This window comes from Exserohilum turcica (assembly GCF_000359705.1).
Source record: "Exserohilum turcica Et28A unplaced genomic scaffold SETTUscaffold_3, whole genome shotgun sequence".
Taxonomy (NCBI): domain Eukaryota; kingdom Fungi; phylum Ascomycota; class Dothideomycetes; order Pleosporales; family Pleosporaceae; genus Exserohilum; species Exserohilum turcicum.
This window is the reverse complement of record NW_007360136.1, coordinates 724,075-751,680: the sequence shown is the minus strand read 5'-3', so window position 1 is coordinate 751,680 and position 27,606 is coordinate 724,075. Positions and strand designations below refer to the sequence as shown.

General features: G+C 50.3%; 12 protein-coding genes across 12 annotated transcripts; 6 read left to right on the top strand and 6 right to left on the bottom strand.

The window, feature by feature from the left end:
• Positions 1-3,429: 3,429 nt before the first annotated feature.
• SETTUDRAFT_31946 (uncharacterized protein) lies at positions 3,430-3,969 on the top strand (the record flags this gene model as incomplete). Its single annotated transcript, XM_008028791.1, has 1 exon — positions 3,430-3,969. The coding sequence occupies one exon, from the start codon at positions 3,430-3,432 to the stop codon at positions 3,967-3,969; it is 540 nt and encodes a 179-aa protein (XP_008026982.1).
• Positions 3,970-4,817: 848 nt separating this feature from the next.
• On the top strand, positions 4,818-5,150 carry SETTUDRAFT_20225 (uncharacterized protein; the record flags this gene model as incomplete). The annotated part of the gene is made up of 3 exons (XM_008028689.1): positions 4,818-4,883; positions 4,940-4,985; positions 5,041-5,150. 3 exons carry the CDS (start codon positions 4,818-4,820, stop codon positions 5,148-5,150), a joined length of 222 nt encoding a protein of 73 aa, XP_008026880.1.
• Positions 5,151-5,443: 293 nt separating this feature from the next.
• On the bottom strand, positions 5,444-6,166 carry SETTUDRAFT_31945 (uncharacterized protein; the record flags this gene model as incomplete). The annotated part of the gene is made up of 1 exon (XM_008028790.1): positions 5,444-6,166. One exon carries the CDS (start codon positions 6,164-6,166, stop codon positions 5,444-5,446), a length of 723 nt encoding a protein of 240 aa, XP_008026981.1.
• Positions 6,167-6,611: 445 nt separating this feature from the next.
• Positions 6,612-8,109, bottom strand: SETTUDRAFT_116873 (glycoside hydrolase family 64 protein; the record flags this gene model as incomplete). The annotated part of the gene is made up of 1 exon (XM_008029074.1): positions 6,612-8,109. One exon carries the CDS (start codon positions 8,107-8,109, stop codon positions 6,811-6,813), a length of 1,299 nt encoding a protein of 432 aa, XP_008027265.1. The 3' UTR covers positions 6,612-6,810.
• Positions 8,110-9,267: 1,158 nt separating this feature from the next.
• On the bottom strand, positions 9,268-11,541 carry SETTUDRAFT_41940 (uncharacterized protein). Its single transcript, XM_008028884.1, has 5 exons — positions 11,501-11,541; positions 10,820-11,452; positions 10,569-10,772; positions 10,241-10,521; positions 9,268-10,187 (listed from the first exon to the last, which is right to left on the bottom strand). The coding sequence occupies exons 2-5, from the start codon at positions 11,302-11,304 to the stop codon at positions 9,403-9,405; spliced, it is 1,755 nt and encodes a 584-aa protein (XP_008027075.1). The 5' UTR covers positions 11,305-11,452; positions 11,501-11,541; the 3' UTR covers positions 9,268-9,402.
• Positions 11,542-12,157: 616 nt separating this feature from the next.
• SETTUDRAFT_163548 (uncharacterized protein) lies at positions 12,158-12,837 on the bottom strand. The gene is made up of 2 exons (XM_008029073.1): positions 12,479-12,837; positions 12,158-12,371 (listed from the first exon to the last, which is right to left on the bottom strand). Exons 1-2 carry the CDS (start codon positions 12,570-12,572, stop codon positions 12,202-12,204), a joined length of 264 nt encoding a protein of 87 aa, XP_008027264.1. The 5' UTR covers positions 12,573-12,837; the 3' UTR covers positions 12,158-12,201.
• A 624-nt stretch (positions 12,838-13,461) lies between these two features.
• Positions 13,462-14,371, top strand: SETTUDRAFT_116868 (carbohydrate esterase family 12 protein; the record flags this gene model as incomplete). The annotated part of the gene is made up of 2 exons (XM_008029072.1): positions 13,462-13,755; positions 13,829-14,371. The coding sequence occupies 2 exons, from the start codon at positions 13,462-13,464 to the stop codon at positions 14,297-14,299; spliced, it is 765 nt and encodes a 254-aa protein (XP_008027263.1). The 3' UTR covers positions 14,300-14,371.
• A 700-nt stretch (positions 14,372-15,071) lies between these two features.
• On the bottom strand, positions 15,072-16,634 carry SETTUDRAFT_116864 (uncharacterized protein; the record flags this gene model as incomplete). Its single annotated transcript, XM_008029071.1, has 1 exon — positions 15,072-16,634. A coding segment is annotated over exon 1 (1,557 nt), but the record flags the coding sequence as incomplete, so codon positions are not given.
• Positions 16,635-17,133: 499 nt separating this feature from the next.
• On the bottom strand, positions 17,134-17,830 carry SETTUDRAFT_171758 (uncharacterized protein; the record flags this gene model as incomplete). Its single annotated transcript, XM_008029070.1, has 5 exons — positions 17,134-17,165; positions 17,217-17,319; positions 17,370-17,460; positions 17,652-17,678; positions 17,727-17,830. Coding segments are annotated over 5 exons (357 nt in total), but the record flags the coding sequence as incomplete, so codon positions are not given.
• A 4,144-nt stretch (positions 17,831-21,974) lies between these two features.
• On the top strand, positions 21,975-22,995 carry SETTUDRAFT_154344 (uncharacterized protein; the record flags this gene model as incomplete). The annotated part of the gene is made up of 2 exons (XM_008029069.1): positions 21,975-22,690; positions 22,749-22,995. The coding sequence occupies 2 exons, from the start codon at positions 21,975-21,977 to the stop codon at positions 22,993-22,995; spliced, it is 963 nt and encodes a 320-aa protein (XP_008027260.1).
• A 1,135-nt stretch (positions 22,996-24,130) lies between these two features.
• On the top strand, positions 24,131-25,878 carry SETTUDRAFT_20218 (uncharacterized protein; the record flags this gene model as incomplete). Its single annotated transcript, XM_008028688.1, has 2 exons — positions 24,131-25,612; positions 25,663-25,878. The coding sequence occupies 2 exons, from the start codon at positions 24,131-24,133 to the stop codon at positions 25,876-25,878; spliced, it is 1,698 nt and encodes a 565-aa protein (XP_008026879.1).
• An 871-nt stretch (positions 25,879-26,749) lies between these two features.
• On the top strand, positions 26,750-27,373 carry SETTUDRAFT_163547 (uncharacterized protein; the record flags this gene model as incomplete). The annotated part of the gene is made up of 1 exon (XM_008029068.1): positions 26,750-27,373. A coding segment is annotated over exon 1 (200 nt), but the record flags the coding sequence as incomplete, so codon positions are not given.
• Between the last annotated feature and the right edge of the window lie 233 nt (positions 27,374-27,606).

The following is a 27,606-nucleotide window of genomic DNA, read 5'->3' as shown; positions in this document are numbered from 1 at the left end:
GTAGATCTAGATCAAGTATATGATCAACTATCACCTCCTCTTCTAGCTTAGTGAGCTTCTTTGAGTTAGGCTGGCAATCGCGTCGAGCAGGTATACCAGCGCGTCGGCGGCGGATTGTTCGTTCAGACACGTTGTAGACAGCAGCAGCGCGACGATACTTTGTGTTTAATGGAGATTAATAGAAGAAATAGCAAGCTGAATATCTGCTTCATTTAAAGCTAATTGAGTAGCGCTACGTTGAGCCATTGTTCGTTGAGATAGGAGAGGTGCGCAGGTTTGGTGGGGTGCGGCGCTCGCTTACCTGCGGCGCTCGCTTGCCACATACGTTAACCATTATTCTTTTCTGGATAGTTGGAAGATGACCGTGAAAACACGTATGGTGTTGTGTCATATGTGCATGGACAACTTGGCACAACACGATTGGGTATATGCAACAGGGCGCATCCCCTTGGAAAAAGGTCTTGCGCAACCCCCGGCAGATGAAACCAACCTATCGAGACCTCCCACATCCGGCTCAACAGCCGCGCTACCCGAACCTGAGCTTAGGGCATTACAGGTTTATGACTCTGTGATAGCATCATAAGCGGTGTGCGAATCATGGGTTGAGATTAGCGTTTTCTGTGCAGCTTCCGCGCAAGAGGACAGTCGGGGGGAGGGGGGGGGTATGGCTGTTCCTTCAGCCTGCCAATTCTAGCCGAGACAGAAATCGAGCCACCGAATTAGCCTTAATCAGCGCAATCTGCTTTCAATCAATCCGCAAACACACCCAGGCTTTCTTCTGGCGCCCAATGGACTATCTTTCGGTACATCTGTATCAGCCTCTAAACATGAGCATAGAAAGTGGCTGATGTTCAGTTAAGGTTCTCCAACTGCGACATGAATCACATCTTGAGTTTAGTTTGCTGCACTATCGTCCATCTCCAAACGTTGATGCCTCAGGCCACTGGCAAGGCAAGCGAGAGTAAAGCGGAAGGATCATCAGAACACGAGCATTAAGTTCTGGGGTGAAGCCCCTGTACATCCGCCGTATATTTCGCCTTGATATGTAGCTGCCAAATACAGGTGCCTACATGCCAACGTTTTGTCCGCCAACCATGAGATGAGCGTACTGGAAAACCCAACCACAATCCACGAGTGCGGCAGAGCCCGCTTGCCGCAATTTCAATCCTCCAAGTGCATGGACATAGAGCACCAGTGCCTGTACTTGAAGCAGAATGACCTCCTTCATTGGCTTTACCGACTTATCTTGCGTCTCACACTTGAAGTGTCAGCCGCAATATGGCGTTCGACAACCAATGAGAAGCATGTACCCTCACAAGGGGTCCTTCGTGACGTGAAGTCGGAGCAAAAAGAAATGGAGGAGATGGAAACCGCGGAGCTTGATGGCTTACCGTTTTAATAGCTATATTCTGGTCTGGTTAGGGTGCGGTAACATGCAATGTGCATCTAGTAAACAGTTAAAAGGCCCTACAATCGACCCAGGAGTATCTTGCAGCCCTCAACTGCGAGATGTCCTGTCATAATTACAGTACATAAATTGGTGTTGGCCTTGTGGGAAGTTGATGACTTGCATTGAAGCGTATTTTCCATTGCACTGGTCGACGGTATGAGCCATCTGGTCCTGTCGTATTAAAGCAGCGATATCCAACACACAAACTACTAGTCGACGTGTTTGCTTTTACGGACTCTGCATCAAGCACCTCCTTAGAGCAACACTTTCTATTGGTACAACGCGCCTCGCATCCTTAGCGATTCAGCCACGCATCTCAGCCCAACGCCTACAGCAACCACCAACACATCAGGAGATTGAGCGTCTACTGGAACACTGTGGCACTCACCTCAACTGCCAATACTGTTTTGAGTTACCATAACGGTTCTATTGACTGGATGGCCAAGAAAAATAAACGCCCTCTTGCTTTCCACTTGGTTGAAGATTCCAGATGTCCAGTTCAGCGTCTCCGTTTGAACGCGCCGTTGTTGCGCTTAGTCTGCCCAACATATGCATATTCCCCCTGTGTGCACCGTCCGGGTACATGCATCGGCATCCGTGAATGAGGATCGATCTTCCAACCGTAGTGCATCCGCGGCCCCATACCGAAGTATCCCTGTCGCTACGATATTGACATCGCTCTGAAAGGCATTCTTGTCCGCATCTGGGGTGTGGCGTCGGGGCCCCCACTGTAATTCATCTCATGTGCTGAAACGACAAGGAGTGTTTTCTGGTTCAAAGCCGCAAGTGCTGCGCGCGGTCATGGGGCGTGTAATGACTGTATAGGTCATCGGTGAGTACCCGCCAATCAAGGAAGATGTGTCGTTCGGTGTGGGGGCGATTGGGCGATGCCGTCTAGGCATGCATCTTGACAGATGTGGCAAATATTCTGCAATAATGACATTCAATGAGGCTCTGCTATATTCAAGTTGTAAAATTGAATGAGTTCTTCTACGGAGCATCTCTTAGAAGGCCATTCCGGGCATAGCGAAGTGTTCTTGAATTCTGAGAATTCTGAGAATTCTAGCGAAAAGCAAAAAAAAATCTTCGAAGAGGCTTTGAAAGATTGCAACCCAATGTAGGAGTCATAGTTGCTAGTGACGTGTGTAGCGAATATGGTGTATATCCAGCCCGCTTCCATCTTGCTGGTGACAGATGCAGCCCTCATGTCTGCATATGCAGCTGCAGCCATACATGTAGGCTGTGTTTCCAACAATGAGGCTCGACCTATGACTGGAGATGCCGGGATACATTTCGAGACACTTGCCGAGTAATACACAGGCTATTCCGATTAAAGTGTAGAGCAGAGCCTCAGGTATCTGAATTCTTACCAATGCACTGATATACAGCGTGCACAGTATCTTCCAGTCAAGGCTACAAGAAAAGATAACAAATTATGCCAGTTTCTCAATTTCACCCATAGAATCTCGCCAAGGATGCATGCCGATCATTCATCGACTGCTCTATCATAGTTTGGCAGAATCAAAATATGTATCCCAACGTGCTGCCAGATCTGCCTTCAGTATATTTAGATATCGAAGATCCTTCTTCCGAGATGGCTTATCAATATTACCGAAATGCCATCAAACTGTGCTCAATGGTATATATCGCATCTTCGGTATATTTCGCAATATAGGATGAATGTTTGACAGAGAATCGCTGTCTCGAGGCTATCAATGCAGTCCACTTAATCAAGAGAAGTCTGAGAGTTTACCCATATAGATCACAGAGTACTATGTAGCTTGCCATATGCCTGTGCATAATTAAGTCATACATACGTAGGGAAAGAAACCGCGCTATGCTCAATCTAATTCAATAGCTACTTAAAGCCCCGCAATGGGCTCGCAGCCTGACGACAACGTCTTCCTTCTGAACTACCAAATTATTGCAAAAGCTTACCATAACTCACTGTGTAAGGCCAATCCATCTCTGCAACTATAATGACACAGGATATTGAGCACTTGGACGCGACCGTTTTCATGCCCCACGGTATGCTAGAAGGTCTTTCCGACCAATTTGACTGCATCCCCCACTATTTATTCCGCACCTCATCACCTCGATCCGGGGGCACAACTAATGAGACTCATGTCGCATCGGTTGCAGCAATAAATCATTTCGACCAGAGTGATATCCTAGCTCGAGACTGGGATGAAGCTGTTGTGATGCTCCAGCAGCATTTGCTATGGGAGCCGTATGCGGAAGACAACTTGGTATCATGGACTAGCTCATTTATTTTTGTGGTCCAGCACGCGATACGTCGAGAGGAAACTGATAAGCCAACTTCGGCATCAAACTCAATATATATATCAGTTCTGGACACTCGAAAAGTCCCTCGGGGAACATTCTTGCCCGCTCGCGCTTTACTTAAAGCGTACGATCTTCCAGACGAGGGAAAATTAAAACACGATTTCTACTACGGCGAGTATATTTCACAGGGCAGTTTATACAGTGATGCGATTTCGACTACTACCCTGGAATAATTGATCACGCATGGCTTGTATGAGTTGTATCCTCGATTTGCAGAAGTTGAGGAAAGAAAAAAACTCTGGTTGCGTGTTCAACAGTTCCGCAAAGCATTTGACTATGGAACAGAAAGTCTCACCAAAGAAGAGATTGAGGTTGCCGAGAATATTTCTAGTCATTGTTTCCGCCCCGCTGAGATTCGTCCTATCATCATGATGACCCTGTTGTCCCTCAAACCTCGACATCCCTCTCATCCTGAAATTCTAGAAGCCTTCAAAAGCAATGGTTGGGGTAAGAGGTAGTTCTAGTATTCTAGTCTTCACTCTGATAATCCATAGAAGCTTTCTTGTCGAAGGTTAGCCTTGAGAGCTCTAAGGCAACCTCAGAGCATGTTCCTGAGCATCAGCAATTTGCCAAGATGATGAAAAATATCTACATTCATATGCAGCATGAAAAGCAGACCGAGCATAACACTCTGAATGCAGCCAAATCACTGACGGAAATCTCCGACCTGATACATCGCCTGCATGACCTAGGGTGTAAGAATGTGTGAACGAGAACCTTCGAAGCAAGAGCTGACCATGGAAGCAAGGCGCGATCTAGGAAATGCAGAGAATTCTAGTTCCAAAACCTCAATCAAGCCAAAGGAAAAGAATAAAGAGGAGATGCACCAGACGAACACGCAAGATGCTAAGACTGGTATCAAAATTACCAATATCTGACCATCCTCCCCCAAGACAAGAATGATTGAAATAATGGAAGAAGAAAAAGAGGGACAGCAAAGTGCTTTGGAACAAATCGGAGATTGCTATAAAGAGGCGAGATCATGGTGAGTTAATTTCGGCAGTACAAACAGCTGCTTACCATGGCAGCCCTGGATGTGCCGAGCCCATCAGTGAAAGATGTTTTCGCAGGCAACATTTTGGCTGGTGTACAACGCACGCACTTATGACAGATGAGAACGATGTGTGTCCTCACAAACCCCAGGACATCGCCCTGCTTTCTATGGAGCGGTGCACAACTGTCTATTCTGGTCGGCCTATCCTATAACGCGATGAAAAAAATGCCCAGCTCTAACGGCATATTAGATCAGACTGAAGAGGAAGCATACTGGGCTGAAGTCGAGGAGAACGCAATCCTAGGGGCTGCGGGATTCCGAGAGCCAGGAGAGCACTATGTCCATTGGCAATCAGATTGATGTTTACACAATGAATTTGGGAAGCCTTGTCCTTGGCAGACCTAGAGTTAGAAACGATGAGAGAGAACAAAGTTACCAGACATAAATTTTGCTCATAGAGACGAGGAAGATACAGCAAAATTCAACTACTTCCATTTTTTTTCATAACTTAGGATATTTTCGATAACCAAAATCAAGGGCTGTAAACACGTGACTTCCACCATTTCCCCTCAAAGAATAGTAAGCATTTAATCCACAAATCCAATGCCATCACAAACCTATCTTTCCAACTCCTCCTCCCAGAAAGTACCTCATCAATCAATCAACCTATCCTCATCCCCGGGCACGAAAGCCTCCTCCACACGCCAAAGCAGCCTTGTCGCAATATGCTCCATCAACTGGCCATTCGCAAGCGCGCGCGTCGTCTCAGGCAAAGCAGCGAGCCAATCGCAAAACAGGGACCACTCTTCCTTCTTCGCGCGGACCTCGAGCTTGGTCAGGATGCCGCGCGGAACGGCATCGTACCAGACGATGCGGTTGAGGTCGTCGTCGTAGCGGTGCCAGTCATGGTTGATTTTCTCCAGGTACACCACATGGTCACGGAGGAGCGAGATTTTCTCTCGCTGGGCTTTCATGACAGCCAGCATGGAGTTAGTGGGATCTTCCAGCTTGGAGAGGAACATGTCGGTGACTTCGTCGTCGGATGCGCTCGAGGGGAGATGCTGGGCTGTCACGAGCAGCTCGGTCAGGCCGGTGATGAGGCTGTGGAGATTAGCGAAACGCTCTTCGTAGTGGGCTGGCGTGGAAATGTCAAAGGCATTACGGAGCTCGAGGATACGGTCTTTGGCTTCGCTGGCCTCGCAGGACTGACGCGCTGAGAGTTGTGTCTTGTGGTATTGGAGGCCGCAGGTGCGGTAGCGGTCCTCGATGTCTGTGCATTCTCTCAGAAGCGTCTCGATTTGTTCGACGTAAACCTCAACAATGCTACGCATGCTAGGCTCGCGCATGCTAGTGTCGGGCGTGCTAGTGTCGGACATGTTTGTGGGTAGGCGGTTTTGGTATATGGTTGTGTGTGTTGAAGACGTACTGGTATGCTTTCCTGTCTTGGTGTTTGGATGAGTTTGGTTGATATGGTATGGAGAGAAACATACTGTGATTCTCAGACATTTATCGTTACCGGGTTGTACTGTGTATTGTGCGTTTTCGAGACTGACACTGTGTATACAACTCATCACTGTTCAAGTTCGACATGCAAAGTTCCCAAACACAACCCACACAATGCTAAGCAAAGCTTTAGCTTGTTTTTTAACGTCTCCCTATACTTCAAAGTACCTCTAAACTAAACAAAGGGGAGGACTAGCTGGTTCGGAACATCGAGCGTGACTCCACGTAATGATTGCACGATGGTGGCACGTTAAGATCCAACAGACAATAACATTGGTATCATGATATGCTGGCAATGAAGCCATGATATAAGGATATTCGTGTTCTAGGATGAATGAAGTCAAGTAACAAAGTGATATATACCGAAGCCGCATCTTATGTAACCCTAGCCCGAGTAAACGAATCCAATCTTCTATTGACAGCGCCAAAACATTCTTCCATTCTAAACGATACCAAAGTTGCAGCCATTCCATCCTCCATTCATGATGCAACAGCAACAGCCACAGCAGCAGCCACACTACTGACCACCGCCGATAGCAATGGTAAACAACTGCGGACTTCCATCAAAGACGGTACCAGCGACATCCTGACCACCGTCTGGAACAACATCATCGTACGGGAAAGCGTAGCCGCGGCCATCCCTTTGGACCTGGTGCACGAATTGAGAGTAGTGGTTTGTTGTCGGATCTAGGTAGTATTGGCTAGGGTTGCTACCATTGGGAAACTGATTGCTGGGCGTATTGAGCAGAGTGCTTCTGTTGAATGCAGCAGCAAGACGGGGAATGACTGCGTTACGTGCTTGGTTGGAGCCAGTGGCAAATGGCCCTGTGCTGCACGAAAAGATGTCTTGAGCTGTCGGCGCAGCAAAGCTGCCAGCCTGGGGGAACACAAGCTGGTTGCCTTGAACACGGCCAGTCAGGTTACCAGCAGCAGCCTGGGTGTTGATGATCATGTCTTGGGAGGAGAACTTGCTCCACACTGCTTGAACGTAGCCGTCCCAATAGTTGCCCCATGCATTTGGATTGCCGACAAGGAGGTTGTTAGGGCTCAGGACACGCAATGGGGTGCCATTGTATTCATAGATCAGCTTGTCCCAGGGACGACCGTCAAGTTTAGCCTGGGCGCGTAGTTTCTGCTGCAACACTGCCGGTCCATCTGGCCCCATGCCTGGCACAGTCTGCGTCTGGCCTTGGGTATTGGTCAGACTGAGAGCGACCGGGATGCTGACAAAGTCGACATAGCTGATATTGGCAAAGAGCTGTGCATCGTTGAAGGTAAACTCGCAGAAGGTCCAGTTGAGGTTGTAGTTGGGGTCGCTGGGGTTGGTCACGCTCGGCTCAACAACGGCAGGACCGGGGTTGAGCAAAAATGTGAGCTTGGAGCCGATGCTGAACCAGATACGACCGCCAGCAATCTTGGGTATCCTGACATAGACAGTGTTCCCTGGGTTCCCGAGTGGAATGGCGACATCGGCTTGGAGTGGTTGTAGAATGGTACTTGGTGCTGTAGGTTGGTAAACGGTCTGGCCGTCTGCCTGGATGAATATCGGCGCGTTGCCCCGGTCGAGCGCGAGACCAGTGATGTATGCGTATACAGTGCTGGAGTTGGACTTGTTCTGCAGTGCGAGCTGGAGGGTGCCGGGAGCGGCTTCAGCTAAGACTTGTTGGGCGCCGTTAGTCTGGGGTGCTGCCGCACGCTTCTCCTTGCCAGTGTCCGTGGTGGCGGGTGCAGGTGCAGGAGACGGTTCAGCCGGCTTCTTATTGCGAGCCTGAAGGTTCTGCTGGCGCTTTCTGAGGAAACTCCTAAATGCCTTCATATTGGATAGTGGTAGGTATGTATAGGTACCGGATATAGGGGCGAGGAAAACCGGACAATGTACAAGAAGGAGAAGGGTGCCTGGAATGTCAATGAGCGGCAGGACACGTCAGGCAGGTTATAGGAAACGGCTTTATAGGCAGAGTGCCGCGAAAGATGCGTCGTCGACCAGGACGAATTCAAGGCGAAGATGCAGGGTCCGCCTGATGTCACACATGCGACGATGCGGCCAGGATGCACAAACCGGTTAGCGATCGTCGCCTGCCAGCCAAGCAACAGCCTCGGAAGGCATATGGCGACGCCCAATCATAGCCGGGAAAGCAGCACCACCATTTCGCGGCCCGGTCGGGAAGGCCCATGTCCAAGAACCACGAGAGAAGCGCTCGTGCCTGACAGTGCTGACTTGGATGACGGCGGGGTAGCGCGGGAAAGGGAGGCTGGATGCTGGCATTGGACGGCGCCTACGAGGCTTGGTTGGCGGCTTAGTGCGTGAACGGAAGGTAGCTGGGAACGGTAAGCAAAAGTACGCGAAGTCTGGTAGACTTCTATACATCCAGACACGTGACCTGGGCAAAGGGCCTCACATGCTATCATCTGCTGCTGTGCTTCGTACGCATGCGGCCGCCATCAAATCTCGCGTACGCGGGGCGCGACAGAATCTTCTACCCGGTGGGTGTAGGCCGACACCTCGTGGACTACCTTGGCGTAAGAGCTGTCATCTACTCGAGATGCAACGTGTGGATGCGGGGACTAGCGTGGTAGTACCTCGAATACCTGGGCGATCACAGGCATCCTTAGACTAACGACTGCGAGTGTCTCACACCACTGACGTATTATGCTATTGGCTGCAAATTCGGACGTCTCCCCTACCCTCCCTAGCCTTGAGGCCGTTGGGTAGTATAAGAAAACGCCACTCTCCGGCTGTTGGCACGTGGCAGCCTCGAGACATGCTGCGAGCTGCTAGATATTGGCATCAATGATATCATGCTGTCAGGAGCAATCTTACTGCTTCTTGGGGTCTCAGGTCGAAGCCCAAAGCATGACCAATCCATGACTGTCCTCTTCATTCATCTGGCCGGATTGCAAGGACCCCATGGCCATATCCTGTCATGATTACAGGAAACATCAGCCCTTGCGTCACAAGTTGAAGTACGTGGTCGCTAGAGTCGACACCTAGCATAGGGCTGCGCTAGTTCTCCTCACGAAAAGATTTGCATGGCACATGCCGAAACTCAGAAGGCTCATTGTCTAGTACGCGGCGCTAGACCAATCATCTGATCTTCGTTAGCAGATGCTAGAAAAACGTCCCACCGCCAAAAGCCATATCAGAATAGCAGTTGTAGCTGTCGTCGCCCCATATGCCTCCGGCCATATCGAAGAATGGTTCGAGGTCGAAATCTGCACTTCTCATCAGCGCGAACGGGTCGCTGTTCCTGTTCGTATCACCTCCCAGCTCCACACTGGCTTCAGACTCCAAGGTTACATTGGCCGGTATGTTGCACTGCCCATCTGCTCGATGCGAGGAGCACGCTGCTAACATGGCGGGAATCGGGCATGAGATGTCGCGGGTACCCGCCTTCAATGTTTCCTCTGGAGTAAGTCCAGAAGCTTTCTGCGTGGGTACTTGTTGCTTTATCTTCCGAATGTACCACTCCTTAGTCAAATCAATGATGTAACTCATACCCCGCCAGAAGTCAGTGTGGGACTGCTTTGCCTCGTCGTACGTTGACAAAGTTTGCATTTGATGGCACAAAGCTTCAAGGCGAAGATCGAGGCGTACCTGCTCGTGGGCTGCTTGCACATCCCAGCCACGTGCTACATGCTCGTCATTGGGAATGCACAGTCTGGCTATCGTCAAGATAACAGATGGCAAACGCATCCACTCGGAAAACGAAATGACATGGTATTCGTCAGCCGGAAACGAGAGTAGGATTTCCAGAAATCTTTTTGCCGCTTCGAGCGCAGAGAAAACCGAGTCAAGTTGTAGCAAAGAGGATGAGACCGGGTCGTCAAGCTGGGGTGGGCGAAGTGCCACACCGTATAATAGCATTGTACTGAACGAGAGGGAAAGTTCGAGTACTACACGCTTTAGTATCTTCAGAGGTCTCACCTTAACATGGATCATTACTTACGTCTTTGCGATGCAGCTTGACATGACCAGGCCTTCCACGCGTCAAGTTGAGCTTCTATAGAGCGCAAGTGCATAAGCGTACGTCCATCCGACATTGACTGTCGCGTCGTATCGGCTGGAAAAAGCGCGTCTTGTATATGTTCCTCGATTTTCCTCAAGGATATCAGATGGCTTATGGCTTCGTCTGATTCATACTCTCTAGCTTTCCTCAAATTCTCGGCTGCTTCAGCCATGAAATGTGTGTGCTTGAGTAGATTCGGCTTCTGGAATGCTGCACCCACCCTGCACAACGTCAATAAGTGGTCGAGGCTGTTTTTTAAATAACGCACATGGAAGCAAGATAATAGCAGCCTAAAAATGTTCTTTGCCTCTCTCGCAGCTCTTTGGCTGGTGGCGGTGCAGGCTTGGGTCGTAGTGGGGTCGAGTTCAGTGGCTCATAATCGTGGTACAAGTCCATATCTAGTGTCAATCCAACCATAAGGTGATGGAGAAAGAAAATTTGTTGTGTCTTGTGGCTAAAAATGAAGTGGTACCTTGTTTTGTAAGCATCCGGTACTTTGTAGACTTCAAAATGACATACCACGAAAGATACACCAGGATGCTTTGGACTAGACCAAGCGTCTTTTGAGGACTAATGATTGTGCGATGAGCAAGCTCTGTGCGATAAACCTTATCGAGTTTCCTCTGCTGTGAATAATTTCTCCAGGAGGCTACTGTTATTACCGCAAGAAAGAGCATCGGCTTCTCCGCATGCAGTTCAGTGCCAGAGAGATGTTGAGGTATTACAACAAAGGGGAAAGTAACCGCCATCTGACGAAACTCTTTCATCAACAACTCGGCTTCGTCTGAAGCTAGTATGTCTCTGACAAGATCATCGTCTATAGACTCTTCCGGTCGTCTATGTCGTTTGTAAGGGCCGTCGGCGGCCTGGCTGTCACCTTGATGCTCATCAAGTCGATGAATCTTTCGAATATCCTCGAGATACTGGCGATCGACTTCAGCATCTTCGGCACATTGCTCTGCACGTGCTTTTGGTTGTGAAATCGTGGGCCTAGAAGGTTGCATCAAGTTTTCCAGGGCGACTGTCCTGTGCTTAGCCCTTGGAGAAACAGTCGGTGGGCCGGGTGCTGCATCAGACACGGCGTCATTATCAGGTGCACAGACGAGCTTAGCTACAAGTCCATCGATCTTTTGTTCAACTTGAGCGATGCGTCTAAGCATTGTAAGATCCAGGGGATGTTAATGACCGATGGCGACTTACGAAGGCGCACGCAATTTCCTTACTCGCCGAGGTGCATCAGCCCACACACAGTCGTTTCCCGAAGCGAAGCATCTGTTGCATCTCAGTCATTGAGGTCGCATCGGAATCGACTAGTTGACAACGTATTTTCTTTTGCGCATTGTGAAAGGGAGACTGTACCTTTGGCACCGACCAGATTGGGTGCTCAGCAAGCATCTAGTTTTGAGGTTCCTGCAACGTTGACACGCTTGTGTGGTTCGCGACCCGCCTTTGGCCGCGGCAGGTTTTTCGGTTTCCCGCATTCAGCAATTTTCAGGATAGTAGTTGCAGCGAGAGGAGAGGATCGAAGAGGCGTCTGGACTCGGAACCGAGAGATCACTAGGCACCCGCTCCGGGCTGGCGACGCTAACCGCAATAGGTCTCACCAGTTCGGCTGTGGGTGGAGAACCGTCATTAGTCTGTTGCCTGTTCAAAATGAACGGCATCACTAATTCAACGATGCAAAGATCATCGAAAGATGTTACAAAGAAAAAAAGCACCCCTTTTCTCATCTCGTGGCATTTGTGAGTTAAGCCAGGCTATGTGGTTGACATATCTTCGCACATTGGATAGCACCCCATCATCTTCTCTCGTTCCCAGCACCCCCTTTCTGCTGCAATCCGATCCAATGGGGCCAGAAATAGCTCTTGTTGCAATTCAGCTCATGGAAGCACTCAGCGTGCTTAGAATTGCAGTTTCGACACCAGCTGCCAGCCCCACCACAGTGTCGCACCAATCGTCACGAGATTCAAATGAATGCTCATCGCATGGGCTCTGGAAAACGCCTTATTCAGAACTTCCATTTCCTTTCTCTTTACACCTGGGTCAAGCCGCACATTTGCCTCGTGAGTTGCTGCTCGTCCTGTCAGTCTTACATCGCATGTACAAGGCTTCAGTAATGAGCCGTGAAGATCCATTCTCACATTGTCGTAAGGAAAGATCATTCCCGGCGCTACGTACCTTGATGCACCCTCTCAATCATCAATCTCTTAGTTTGTGGCCCACACAATATCAGGTTCAATCCCGCAGTTACCCCAGCAATTGCGAACGGCATCCAGTTGCGCGCTCCTCTGAACAACGAAGCTGGTCCATAGGGCGGCGATGTCACTGCGACGACTAACAAAAGCAGTGACTATGTCTTGAAATAGATTGTAAAGACACGCTTTTGCAAGTTTACAAATGATGGTCTAGCTAGAGCCCGGTGTGCAACTTTTGTCATTACAAAAGTCTGATACAGCTCGGTTCCTAGCAGAGTCGAGTAAGCTAGCAAATGGCATGGCGGGAGAACAGCAGAGAGAAGTGTTGAAATTGGCATCTCTGGGGTTTGAAATGTTGCAATAATAATGAATTGGATATCTGTAAGGCAGATATTTCGAGCAAGGCAGCATTCTGTGTACTCTTGAATTGTGCTGCTGCCTGATGCACCAGGTGCGCGTCCGGCAACGGCCAGACCCATTGGTAGTTAAGACAGCACGTGACGACCATGCACCTTTCAAATTCCAATGTTTCACAGACATCCCTTCCCAAGCATTTCAAAACTCTTGTCCAGATATAAGATGCGTATACAGTACCATGCAAGTCCGCTGCTCGAGAGCTATCCTCGGTCTAAGATTGCCGCGAGGTTCCTGCCGATCATCAATGCACCCCGCAACACCTTTCCCAAGGAAATATCCACACGGAAGATTTGCGACTTGCATGTAAGATTCGGGCAGAAAGCACCGGCGTAATACGCGGTTAAAAACGCCAGACAAGGAATAATTAATTAATGGGGGAAGATATCAAACCTTCTTTCCGCCCACAGCAACATAAACCTGATGCCGCGAATTACTTACAACCATCTTCTACACTTGAGGATGCCTACGAATTCTGGAGAAAATCCTAGTCAAACATCTAGCGCCCTATCAGGACCTCTCAACGAATAAATTGAGATTGCATTCACCACCATGCGCTTCACAGTCCTCTCTTTGCTTCCCTTGTCGCTCGCAGCACCAGCTGCTTTCCACAGCGCAGCCACAAAACCCATCTACTGGCTGCTAGCCGGCGACTCAACGACAGCCACCAACGGCGGCTGGGGCGACGCGTTTCTCTCCACGACGGTTGCGCCAGGCTCATCTGGCACCAACTACGGGCACAGCGGCGCAACAACCGCCTCGTTCCGCGCTGGAGGCGACTGGGCCAGAGTCCTCGCCGACATATCCACGTACAAATCCGACTACAGAGTCTACGTCACAATCCAGGTAAGCACTTCGATTGCGACAATGAAAAAAAAAGAAAAAGCAAAACGAACGTACTCGTGATAACCGTACTTAGTTCGGCCACAACGACCAAAAAGCAACGTCAGGCGTCTCGCCCGCACAGTACCACGATAACCTTGCGGTTTTCGTAGAGCAAGTCAAAACCTCGGGTGCGACACCCATCCTCGTTACGCCACTTACACGCCGCACGTTCAACACGACGACCAACCGCGTCATTGAGAATCTTTCTCGAGAAACCAGTCTGACCGTTGACGTCGCTACGGCCAACAACGTGCACTACATCGACCTGAACAAGGCGTCAACGGACTACATCAATGCGATTGGGCAGGCGGGCGCTGATACGTATAATTTCGGGGAGGGCGAGTCGACGACGAAAGATCGCACGCATTTGAATCCCTGGGGTGGCGTCGTGTTTGCGCGTATAGTAAGTGATTTGTTGGTGGATAAGTATGCTGGTGAGTTTGCGGAGTGGACGGTGAAAAATGAGACGTTGAGTCGGTTGATCAAGGATGGAAAGCTTGCGTAGCCTAGTGTCTTAGATCAAGCTTGAAGCAAAAAGAGGCGCACAAGGAAATAAAATTTCTGGTGTTCAAGTCGTAAATTAGTTGTAATTTACTGGAAAAGAACAAGATGGAAGGAGAAACTCTTGTACACAACGCTCGTCGCTCATCCATACCCCTCGCCATCATACCCTCCACTACCCCATTTTCTTTCCGATGCCTCATTCGCACCCTGTCTAGTGCTGAAGCCACTTACGCTGGAAGCAGGCGTGTCCCAAGGTCGATACTGGCCCGTGCTAGCTGTGAATTGGCTGCTGTGGGTTGACTCTGGAGAGGAAATTACCGAAGGCGCAGGATACGGCACATAAGTTTGTCCAGCCGCAAGATCTGGCGGGTAAGGGAGGTATTGGGCTTTAGATGCATCCTGGGGTCTGGGGTATCCGTAAGGCTGCGGTTGGGTGGGCTGCTGTGACTGCGAGTGCGGATGTGAAGAGGGATAGGACTGGTGTATTACTCCAAAAGATTCCGGGTGAGAAACAGATGGGCTGGATACATGATGAGCTGGCGGATAACCAGGCCGTTGCGTATTGGTAGCATGGTCGTCCTCCGTAATCAATGACTCCAAGCCAGGCGCAGTAATTGGGAAGCTTGACTGTCGCTGCTGTTGGTGAAATCGACTAAGCGCTTCCAGGTTTGCAACAGATCTGCGGTTGATGACTTTGCTCTGCCTTTTAAGCGCATTTTCAGCACTACTTTTTCTTGCTGGCTGAACATTGGGTTGGGGCGGATTAATAGCCGTTGTTGTTGGATGTTGTCGTTGTGCTGGAAGAGACTGACGCCCTGAAGAGATCTCTTCTGTTGATCGCGGATGCAAAGATATGGGCGACGAAACTACATCATCGTTCCGGGTGAATATAGGAGCAGAATATGGACCTTCTTTTGCACCTCCATAAGAGTCTTGAGTGAAAAACCCAGCCTGTGGTTCCGTCTCTGCATCCTCGCGTAGCGGATGGAGAGGTAGACTCCAAGACTTCTCAGAGACCTCGCTATGTCGCATGCCATAATGATCTGCAGCATCCCCTGCTTTGGAGATGTTATTCATCGCATTTGAAGGCAGCGGTGGTACCGATGTACGTGTGGGCAATCCCACACTGAGGCTCGGTGGGAGGTTCTGGTATTTTACGGTCCTGAACCGCTTGACGGTCGGGTTGCGTTTGCAGCGGTCTTGAGCTTCTCTCAATAGCTTTCGGATCTTTGCTTCCTCGGACGCATCTTCTTCCAATTGTAGATCCGTAACACTGCCCTCGTCTGTCTGACCAGACACTGACACATTGTCACCTTCCCATTCGTTGTCTTCCTCTTCCTCTTCGCCTTCTTCTGTTTCTTCGTCTGGATCAAATTCCATTTCTTCAAGATCGGAGTTTACGTCTTCCTCTGCAGGAGCATCTATTGCTTCTGATGCGGATCCACGAACTGGGTGACGAGTGTTGACATTAGCACCTGCTTTGAGCAATGCATCTACACAAGCTGATTGACGGTATGCGCAGGCTTCGACAATTGCTTCGTCCAGTAAGTAATCCGGAGGTTTCATGGATAGATAACGGTCCAGAATGGTCTTGTTGCCCCGGATTGAAGCCGCAGTGATAGCACTCCGATACCGTCCTCCTTGTACTCGAAAGTCTGCTCCTGCGTCTAGCAACTTGGTGACCACGTCCAGGCGATTAAAGTAGGAGGCTCCAATCAGAGCCGTATAATACTTGCCTGCTTTATGATTAACAAGTTCAACTGCTCTGTCAAGGATCTCGGTGACAATGGAGATATCAGCCTTCATGGCGGCGGTCTGGAGGGCATCGCCGTATTTTCCTCCGGTCGCATGAACATCTGCCCCGCGTTCTATGAGCTCGTTGAATACGTCCAAGTTGTTACCTTTGACTGCAGCTGCCACAGTCGATCCGTATAATCCTCCTGAAGCCGAGATGTTCGCGCCCTTGTCGAGCAAGCGTTGAACTACGGACAGGACGCCAGACTGGGCAGCGGCAAGAATGGGAAACCCATGCAGGCCTCCAACAGCATTTACGTCGGCATAGTGTCTGAGGAGAAGCTTCACAATCTTTCCATGACCACCAGCTGCTGCAGCAGACAAGGCTCCACCAAAAATGCCATTGGCTGGTCGAACATTGACTGCAGCGTTGTGTTTCAGGAGTAGTTGGACAACATTCAACCAGCCAGCAGCGCATGCGGCCTCTAGAGCTGTCCCGTACGTGCCGGAAATAGGTTCGCTGATTGTAATGTCGGCGCCCGCTTCCAGAAGAACATGGATGGTTTCAACATCGCCCGCCCACGCGGCAGCCTGCATAGCTGTCCCGTATGGTCCGCCAATGGCGTTGACATTCGCACCTGCTTCAATCAAGACTTCGCAACAGTCCTCATCACCTTCGGCACTAGATAAAGGTCAGTAACACTCAGGCTACAGTACGGGGACTTACGCGGCCACGTGAAGCGCAGTGCCATATTTCTCACTCGAAATATGTACATCTGCCCCATTTGCCAGTAGAAACCTCAAGCCGTTGATATCGCATGCATCTGCACAGTTGATCAAGGCAGTTGTACCTTTCGAACATGCTGCATTTATATCTGCAACATGCTTCACGATGAGCTCCAGATCTTCTGTGAGCAGTGTGAATGCAGCCAGTGATATGACTGGCCAATTGTCTTCCCCACCACGTACGTTCACATCAGCACCGTGTTCAAGCAAGATTCTAGTTGCTCTGCTGTCGCCTTGCTCGACTGCTGCAATGATGGTGTACGAAAAGTGGCCCCCGAGAGCATTGACATCAGCTCCGTGTTCGATGAGAAGACGAATAGTAGCCTCATCACCCGTATGCACGGCAGCTACAGGTCATAGATTAGCAATGGATCCCTCTACAAGGAATGTCTCAATACCTTGCAGCTCATGACCATAGTATCCGATTGGGTCGGTATTGGTCTTCGCACCATGATCCAGCAATAACTTCACGTTATCGGCATCACCAAACCATGCAGCGGCCTAAAATGAGTCAGTACAAGCAAAACTATCACATGTCTTCGAATACACACCTGAAGACATGTACCATAGTCCCCTCCGCGCTTGTTGACGTCTGCTCCTTTGGCAAGCAACGCCTTCATGATTTCCATCGTACCGTCATACCTGCAGTCTTCGTTAGCGCAGTTTCAGCGGCGGACCCCAATTTGTCTGATGAGTTGCAAGGGCATTCTTCCAGCGCATACAGCTGGAGGAAATTAAACCCTCGGTATGCAACATATTGTGAAACCCTTCTTCTCGACTCTGCAGTGAGGGGTTCCTGTCGCTCCCCAGACTTATAATAGAGATCAACTTACGCGCTAGCCGCCAATGCGAATCCGTAGCTTGAGAGTAGTCAGCATTTGATTACACGATGGTCTTGGTATGCTCACATGGGGCCTTCAGTATCTGGATCTGCACCAAATTCCAACAGGAGCTTAACAGTTTCGAGATGCTTGTTGTCGGTAGCTTTGTACAAAGCCTTGTCTAGTTGCATCTGGTCGATTCCTCGCGGATATAGCAGCCGTAAGACTTCCGTTCTGCCGTAGAAGGCCGCCAATGAAAACGCCCTCTGGTGTCTTAGTGTGCAGTAAGGAAGCTCAGAGTCACGTCTCAATATTGCTGCCACGATTGGAGCGTAGCCTCTCTGCGCAGCTGCCTGGAGTGCTTGTTCAAGAACCAGAATCCGCTCTTCATCCTTGAGTAATATCTCGAAAATCTCTAGATGATTGTAGGTAGCTGCAGCGCTCAAGAAGGTTCCGTATGTCTTTATGGGGCGGTGAGCATTCCAGGATTGTGAAAGAAGGTAGCGAACAACAGCAGAGTGCCCGCGGCGTACGGCTGCTCCGAGTGCGGAACCATACCTGCCATTGGAATTTGATTAGTAAAAGCTCTGGGACTGGCACAAGTAGAAAGTCTACATACCAGTAATCTTCATTTGGATCGATTTCCGCGCCCTTCTCGATCAAAATCCGCACGGCATCCAGATTGCCAGAAAAGGCAGCAAGATTCAACGCGCGTTGGTGTGGACCACCAACAATGTTTAACTCAGCTTTGTGATCCAGCAACAGTTCGACAACACGATTCTCAAGTGTACCCACAGCTGCATAGAGAGCCGTTCCATATTCAGCTGATGATGCGTTCACGTCGGCGTTGCGGTCCAACAGAATCTTGACAATGTCATAGCGGGCATTGCTGCATGCAGCGTGCAATGCCGTGGGGCTCCCCTCACAGCTCTTGAAGTCGATGTCTGCACCCGCGCCGAGTAAGATGTTGACAATTTCCTCGTTGCCATTTTCGCAAGCATAATAGAGTGGTTGAAATCCCAGGGAATCTTGCTCATGAACGCCGGGGGTTCCGTTGTGGCTTATGAGGTAATCAACCAACGCAGGAAACTCGAGAATTACCGCCATGTGAAGTGGCGAAATATCCTCTTGATCGGCCATGCCATGAACTTCTTGAATGGTATTCCACCATCGTTGGCGAGCTTCAGAGTCTTTTTCCCAGAAGGGATGATCGAAATTGAATTCCTCCAGCACATCGGGGGGTGCTCTTTTTGCATGTTCGACCCAATACCGGACAGGATATCTGAGGTCAACATCAAGTGTATTTTCGCTTTCGTCTTCTTCGTGGACAGAAGGTGTGTCAGTCACATCGGATTCAGCTTCGCCGATTTGTGGGCCGTCGTCAATCGGGCTGTATTGGCCAAACCCGACATCAACGGATCCTGTATTTGACGCGTCAGCAACAGACTCCAAATCTTCTTGCTCGCCATTATCCTGCGATATATCCTCGTTTCCAATGGCTTGATAGATGTACTCTAATGAACGTAGTGCAATAATGCCGTGTTGCATGTCGTTAAGATCGAGTGACAGATCATATTTCGCATACAATGTGAGGTGCTCCTGCGCAGAATTGTCAATCCAATCGACAGTGCTGTTGTCCAAATCCCAATCATTGCCTCGCAAGGTGAGAAATGCGCCACACCGTACTATGTAGGCTTTGAGCTTTTCGAGGTCCTCGAGATCCTCGTGGGGCAATCCAGCCATTACAGCGAGCTCTCGCATTGTTGGTGCTACATACGATACGATCCTGCAACGCAGTATCTCCTTCGTATATTCGTGTCCTTCTGCCTGTGGACTAAGGATGCGTTTCCGGATATGCTCAAACATATTTGTGAGGCCGTATGGAAATGACTCTAGAAGCTTTCGGATTTCCGCGTGTTGTGAGTATCCTGGTTTCCACGCATTCTTCAATTCACGAATGACCAAACTGACGTAGATCCAGTTATCTTCTGCGCGAAGGTAGACATGGCGCTTTACGAAGTAGGCCAGGGAGGCGGGAAGGCCTAGTTCATCCACGCTAACGGATATGTATGCTCTCAGATCATCGCTCACATGAGCACAGTTGTCTGCATCGTTCAAGTCAAGTTCTGTAACTTTTCCTTTCAGACACTTTTCAATGCTCGGGCGACCGCTGCGGTTAAGCAGCAGCCATTTGATCGGTCGAACATCCCCACTATTGCCGGTTGCGGCCTCAGGTTGAATCGTCCCTTCAATGTGTGTAAGGAATTGTTCCAACGAGTCTTCTGCCAACTGCTCTATACCATAGACAATGATGTATATAGTAGATCTGGGGAGGTCTTGGGCCATGTTTTTCAATGCTGTCCATAGTGCCGGAATTTTCAACATCTCCTCTGGGTCGAAGGTCTGGTCGCCGACATCTTTGAAATTACCCCGAGAGTCTAAAAGTAGATGGCGAGAAAGGTCTTGGTCCAGATCCAACAGCTGGCGGATGATTATTTGCAACAGCCCTTTGAGAGTACGCCTCATTCTGTCGCCTTGGTCGCAGAAAAAGGATGCAACCAAAGAGTTATGGTCGAGGCTTTGTTTCAAGTACTCCAGGGCAGACGATGCAATAGCTCCTTGACCAGTTCCAGCTTTCCCATGAATCCAGAAGACATGATTAGTGTCCGAAGTTCTCCATTGTTGAAAACTGGTAATTTCCATGATTGAGGAGAGCTTAGCGCCTTTTGCTTCGCGGTAGGAGCCCTTGGTCGCTGCTTCAACATCCACGAATCCTTTACTCAAAGCGTCGATCATGCTGTGGTATGTGCGGTCATCTATCTGCGACTGGCGCAGTAAGTTCTGGCGTGTTTTAATGATGCTGTCCGCTTTGCTTGCAATCTCCCTTATCTCATCGGACACAGAGGTGAAATTACCGTCTTTCGGTCCGGGATATTTGTTCAGTTGAAAGTGATCTGACATGAGCGAGATGCTCTCAAATGACTCGATAGTTGCAGAGGCTTGATCAACGATGCGTTCCTTACTTTTGAACAATGAGATGCCTTTTATCATGTAATTAACCAGATCGCTGTCATTCTCTTCCCAGAAGCAGAGCAGTCGAATCTGTGCGTCCCTCGCCATGAAGGAAAACTCAGTAAGCAGGCTTCGCAGTATTTCCGAGTCTTTTTCAAGGACTTTGAGAAGGGATGACGGCGTGCCCCAGCCGACATGTTCAGCCATAGATGCCAAGACTAGCGCTTTGGACTGACTTGATGTACCATGGAATGGCGTGCCGAGGAAGAAACAGCCGGCGACCCAAGGGTAGACGTTTGGGAAGTCTTTTTGACGCGATCGAGACATGAGCAGGGCCTTCTCCAAAATGATGCCACCGAGGCAATGGGCAATGAAGATGATAGGTGTCTTTGCTTCGTTCTTTGTAGGTATCAGCAGAGAAGCAGCCGGAATGGTATCTGAGGACCCACAACTCTTGAGCGGTCCAGACCATGGAGCAACTTGTTTGCTACATTATCTATGCGTTCGTCGACCGAGCCCTTGCCAAACCATTGCGACTGGTATTGGAAGACGCTGATTTTGGCATGGGGAATCTTTTTGGGAAGCATATTAGCATCGCGCAACCAATGCACCTTTTCCTTCTTCCATGTGTATTCAGGGTCCGCTCCAAGGCCCGGGATGGCGATGATTCTGTTGCATGTCAACCTCTTGATCGAACATAGCACGAGTGGTTGCGTACTCAACCTTGACCGGTAACTTTGACGATGCCTGTTCATCATTCGGGTAGACGACATTCAACCCTGGATTGAATGACTACGATGTTCAGCGGATACGTTCAGATATTGGGCATCCTTACGAACCTGTGCATCGAATTTCGAATGCTGAGTTTTGGCGGTCGCAGCCATGGCGAACACAGGCACCGCAGAGTTACGGTGTGGTCTGAGGAACAAACATTTGTCGTTTTTCCATCCATTGTTCGAGAGGATACGGCTATAGTATGCAAATATTTCTTCGTGTTGGTAACCAAAATTAGCTTGTAGGCATGAGTGAGTTGGGGGCGAAAATGGGTTGGGGGCCGAAACCCCCCAAAGAAGGAAGAGGCCGCACGTTTTACCGCGATAGCGTGCGCCTCCTTGCCACAAGAGTATCGATCGCCGACACGAGAGGCACTCTATGCACTTGGTAATAAGGCCTTTCCAAGCAGGGCCTGCCCGCTAGGTTACGAGTTTCCGGCACGCGACGGTTGCTTCTCTTATTGTCCTTTATTGCGCCTCTTGGAGAGCGCCGTCATGCTCTTTACCCCTAAAATGATTGACTACCCCGCGGTTAGAAGACCACTTGAAAATGGATTCAAAGACTGACAGCGAACAGCAGCCTGTGCCGTTTCGCACGTCGCTTCTGAAAACCACGAGCTCCGATGGTGTTGTAGAACCGGCGGTGCCTTTACTACCAGCGACATATCGAAAAGATTACAGAATAGAGCCTGTCCAAGCCGATATTCACGCATTTCTCAACGTCGAACTCAACGTCCAAAGATTGAACCAAGTACACGAATGGCTTTGGCTTGCTGGACTCCCATCGGCACCCAGGCCACTGCATTACCAAATCGTCAAGAAAAGAGAGATTGTAGTGACGGAACAGCTGGACTTGCATTTCGTCTGGTCCTCATCGAAGTCTTCGTCCATTTTGATCAAGCCGCTATCTCGCTTCCTCTTCTGCCCCGTTTTCTGGCAGACTGAGATTTGCCCGCATCAACATCTGTACGAGACGGCGCTAGGATTCCTGTTGTCGTATGTTGCGCTTATCGAACGAGAGGTCGACTACAACTTGGCCATCAACAACGGTCTGTTTCCCAAGGAGATTACCTGGTCTGGATGGTTGGCGCTCGCGAACGAAATCTCGAGCTCCCTGCCTCAGGCCCCCCAACTCGACGAGGCTGTGCTGTCACGCATGGAAGCTAGTAGGGGCTGCAAGCGCGTCAATAAACGCTTCAACTATGGCGAGTTGCGCCTTGGGCGCCTAAACTGGATATATCGCTTGACCATACTTAGGCGAGTTTCGTGGGTACCTCAACGGCTGCACCACGTATGGATCGTTCATGCGCGACAACCTCAACAGCCTCATTACGTGGTTTGCGTACACGACAATCGTCCTCTCGGCCATGCAGGTCGGGCTCTCGACAAAGCCCCTTGAGGATGACTACGCTTTCAGCATGGCATCGTATGTCTTCTCCATCTTCTCCATCTTGGCGCCGCTCGCGTGCATCGTCACCATCACGGTAGTCATGAGCTTCCTGGTCATCGTCAACCTGGCGCGCACGCTGAAGATTCGCGGACAAAAACGGCGTGAGGGGGTCAAAGTATGAGCAGAGCAGCTTAGAACAAAAGGGGTGAATATGGAAGCCTCACGCAGAGGGCAGTGAGGCGGTGCGGACCGATAGAAGGAGGAAGGGGCCATGGCTCGGCAACTAGGCAACACCCGGTCCAACCCACCAACCTTTATCCTATCCCTTTTCCGGTTTCAACGCCGTTCGAAGGTCCGCCGCCATCTCTGTCACCCAAGTCGCCACCACACTCACTCAAGCCAAGGCAAAGAGGTTTCACGCCTATGGAGACATGAAACTGATGCCGTGACGTGCGATAGAGCCTCACTCAGCCGGCGCGGTGTGACGGGACTGCGCGCGTGCATAACAGCCGCCGCGGCTGCACTAGAAGGCCCGTACGATGCGCCGATGCCAACAACTCTCTTGTACCGCTTCGTGTGTAGCATGTGTACGCTTCGTCTCCAGGGGAGAGTGGTACAGCAAAAGAGTCATAATGGCACGGATATTCTCTTCACACGACTCTGTGCCCACGTGATTTATTCTTTGGAGCATCCCCGAAACACCAACGACATACGAGAATGGCACCGTATGATCATGGACACATCTGCCTTCAGGATGCGACACCCCTTTACGGACCCTGGTAGAGGATTGACCGGAAAATGGAGATCGATCGTTTGCACATGTAACGTCGTAACGGGATAGATGATCACCCGCGTGTTTTCTATGGCGCTCAACGATTAGCTATAATCTTTTTATGTATTCAAACATAACTGTACATACATATAATAGTAAACCGACTTAGCCCTCTTGGCGGAGTCAGCCCGAGAATGGATACACTGCATTAGCCTGCATGGATTCCTTACTCTTTCGGGAAGCCTCATCTGCTTTGCTGGCTCATGAATATCAATTTGTAAAGGCGACGCGCACCTCGACTGACAGCAAGCTCGCGTTTGGCAGTATGTGTGTCAGATGCAAAGGCCCTCTCCAGTATTGCGGATGAGCGGTGCGCGTGAAGGCTCATGGTGCAGATGACGTGGAGAGGGCGCCTATCCACTCTTGGCGTAGCGCCGTTGTCACGAGCCACGACCGTGCGCCAGGCGGCGACTTGGCCATCAACACGCTTATCACAACACCCTCAACACTTGTCCCTTCACCTCTCCTGCAGTGCTCACGTATCATGCCGTTTCACACCTCATCTCATAATACACGAGGCAGGCCCTCGTTTTCTCTCTTTACCGTCGGTGTCCTTGCGCAGATTGCTCTTGTTGCTACCATCTTCTGGGCCTATACCAACTTTGGCCACCCCCGTGGGTCCACGGCTTTAGCGGACACTGCGGCTCTCACCACATCACCAAGGCCCAGCGGCTTTACGTTGCGACATGTCATAGATCACGGCGCAGGTCGGCCTGGACCGCGAGCGCGAAGGTTTGATGTTACTCCTGAACAGTTCGCCGCCGCGGGTCTAGACTCTCGCGTCGGACCATTTACGATCAAGACCGCTCCCGTCAAGATTGAAAGGCCATCGTACAGCAGCTATGACGGACAAATACCCATGTCCCCGATTTGGATGGCTGAAGATGTTCCGGGTCCGGATATCACGGATAAGGACACTATTATCAGTTTTGCGAACATGTCCGAAGATGCGTACAAGGTTGGGCGTGATGATCCCGGCTGGATGAATGTTGATGACAAGTACAACACATCGATTCCTTTTGGTTGGGACGACAGCGGTATCCGTGGCCATGTATTCACCGACGGCACAAACTCGACCATCATCCTGGCCGTCAAAGGAACGACTGTGGCCATGTTTGAAGGCAACGGCACGTCTGTGCACGACAAAGAAAACGACAATCTCTATGGCTCCTGCTGCTGTGGCCAAGGCGGCACGTACCTATGGCGCAAGGTGTGCGACTGCCAGACGGGCACCTACACCTGTGACGACCAATGTGTTAGGGACGAGCTGCGAAAGCCAAACAGGTATTATGAAGCGACTGTCGAGCTTTACGAAGAAGTCAGGAAGCTCTATCCGGATGCCAACGTGATCACAACAGGGCATAGCTTGGGCGGAGTGCTCGCTTCCTTGATTGGTCTTCAACATGGTATTCCTGCTGTGACATTTGAGGCATATCCCCAAGCCCTGGCTGCGAAACGCCTTGGACTACCAGCAGCTGGAGATGTTGCTCCACTCCGCAGAGACACGGGCGGTTTTCATTTTGGGCATACAGCGGACCCCGTGTATATGGGAACCTGCAACGGCGCTACCAGTTTTTGCTCGATTGGCGGTTACGCATTCGAGACGCTTTGCCATACTGGAAGAAAGTGCGCGTATGACGTGGTCAAAGACTGGGGCTGGAGGCAAAGCACGCAGACGCACAGCCTAAGGTATGCTATCGACAATGTCTACATGAAGTATGAAAAGGCGGCCACATGTCTAGAAGAGGATGTAGGATGCGTGGATTGTTACCTGTGGAAGTTTGAAAACGGCACCCATACCCAGCCGATAACGAGCTCAACAGCAACTAGCACCACCCTATCACGGACGCGGACGGAAACGTGCAAGACTCCAGGATGGTGGGGGTGCCGGGATGAGACGACGACTACCATGGTGTCGACAACCTCCAGCTCATCGACCTCGACAAGCACAACAACTTGCCACACTGTAAGTTTTTTTTTCAATCGACTCGCTCTATACGTCGCTAACTTGCACAGCCCGGATGGTTTGGCTGCAAAGATGTTACTACAACTACTGCGACTGGTCCAGTTACTACGACATCAAGCGAGCCAAGCACAACGACAACGTGTACTTCAAAAGGCTGGTTCGGCAGATGTCTAGACGACGATTCAGCAACGACAACGCCAGCCATGGAGGCGCATGGCTACTGGCGGACGCCAGCCACGGCGGCTGCGACTCCGACGGCTCCGTAGACAGCGAGTTGCGCAAGCCACTATGTAGGGCGAGTGAGTGAGTCTGCCTTGGGCAGTGTTGAGGGGGGGCTATGAATTAGATTTTAGTATGCAATATCGTCGCGTTTCCTTCCTTGTGCACATGGGGCCAGACCCATAGGTTCGACCCTGCTCCCCACACAGCCCCATGGATATAGCAGGTATTATACATATTAGCATAGGCCCAAGTGGCACGATAGCGGATGACGAAGACTCGCAGCACTCAACGGTACATGTACAGAGCAGCCGAGTCGAGTCGAGTCATGAGTTGCTATGGGAAGCAATGACTCGGCTGCCGTTGGGGGATTGTTGCAGCGCATCGTACCATCACATGCTTTTGGATCAAGTGGTGGGCTCCTTGGGTCGCGGGGAACGGGGGTATTGTCTACCGCTTTGGGTCGTGGCCCCACCGCGTCGCAGAATAGGTAGGTAGAGCAGTATCCACATCACGTGTACCGTAGCACATACACAGATACACAGATACATTTCATACATTCATAACGTGGACATAATCAACATGGAGCCAGTTTATAGCGCCCAGTTTCAGTTTCACCCCTTCTTTCTCTTTCTCTTTTTCTCCATTTTCGGCAACGCCATATCGGTTCATATCATACCATGCATTTCATCCAGACACACACCCCCTGGGGAGACATGCGCAGATAGAATGAGCAAGAAGGAGGAGTGAGAGTTTAGGTACGTGATCCAAATGAATAGTCAGTACATACCTGGAGGGAGGCTGAATCGCAGACAAGTCTGGAACCCAAATTTCCAAGCCCCCCTCCCCCTTCCACCTACCCTCCATCTTCCGCGCTTTTGCCCGTGGGCTCCTCTTCCTCCTGTCTTTCTTTCCTTTCCTTCCTTTCTAGCATGTGAAGCAACTCCCATGCTACATGTCAGCTGTTCAACTGCCGTCTCGTCTCATCTTTTTCCCCTGTTCCAAGGGCTCGAAATACCCTCTTTTCTCTGTTTTCCCTTTTTGAAGCTCCACTCTCACTGTTTCGTGTTTCTCGTTGCTTGGTATGCCGTGTCCCGCTAAAGTTAAGGCGAGTGAGTTTGGTTATTGTGCTCACTGCATGCTCAGTCTTTTCGTTGTTGCTTGGCTGCGCACACTCATGGATAAAATATGCGCCAAGTATTTGCTGCGCCGTATTGGTGTGGCTGGGCGAGGCATGGGTTGTGTCTCCGCGGGGGGCTGTGGTGTTCTGGATGTCTGGCCTGATTGAACAGTGATTGCGAGTGTTTTTTTGCTCGCTCGGTCGGTTTACCGGGTAACTTGGAAGGAAATGGTGTTACGTTGAGAATGCATGCTGGATGGCAGCTGTAGCGCGTTTGAAGTGCATGGTTGATGGCGACTGCGGTGCCATGGAGGTAATCGACCTGTCATCCTAAGACGCCAAGGTTGGTGGTGCAATGCTGGCGGCTGTCATGCGGCAGTGGCAGTGTTCCATGACACACCAATAGTAGAATCTGCCCACGCCTGCTATAGTCTGGGTAGGGATTCAATACAATCCAAGGTGGTGTGCAGGCTGGGAAAGCAGTCGTCGCGAGTGTGTGCAATGTTTCTGGCGGCCAAGGTCACAGCTGGATTAGTTCCTGACGTACGCAGAGAGCGATACCTGGGAGGATTTGAGGCAGAAATTAAAGGTCCAAGGACACAAATAAACGAACAACACCCGGCTTCCTTAAGACTCGAGTATTTTTGCAAGCACC

Bases quoted from the DNA above. Each gene is read 5' to 3' on its own strand.
- SETTUDRAFT_41940 (XM_008028884.1), bottom strand. From the start codon at position 11,304: ATGCAACCTTCTAGGCCCACGATTTCACAACCAAAAGCACGTGCAGAG. The intron at 10,522-10,568 runs GTGCGTTATTTA...GACGTTGTGCAG, and splicing joins TGCTATTATCTTGCTTCCAT to GGTGGGTGCAGCATTCCAGA. The intron at 10,188-10,240 runs GTAAGTAATGAT...TAAAGCGTGTAG, and splicing joins TCAAGCTGCATCGCAAAGAC to TACTCGAACTTTCCCTCTCG.
- SETTUDRAFT_163548 (XM_008029073.1), bottom strand. From the start codon at position 12,572: ATGCCGTTCGCAATTGCTGGGGTAACTGCGGGATTGAACCTGATATTG. The intron at 12,372-12,478 runs GTACGTAGCGCC...CAGGACGAGCAG, and splicing joins GATTGAGAGGGTGCATCAAG to CAACTCACGAGGCAAATGTG.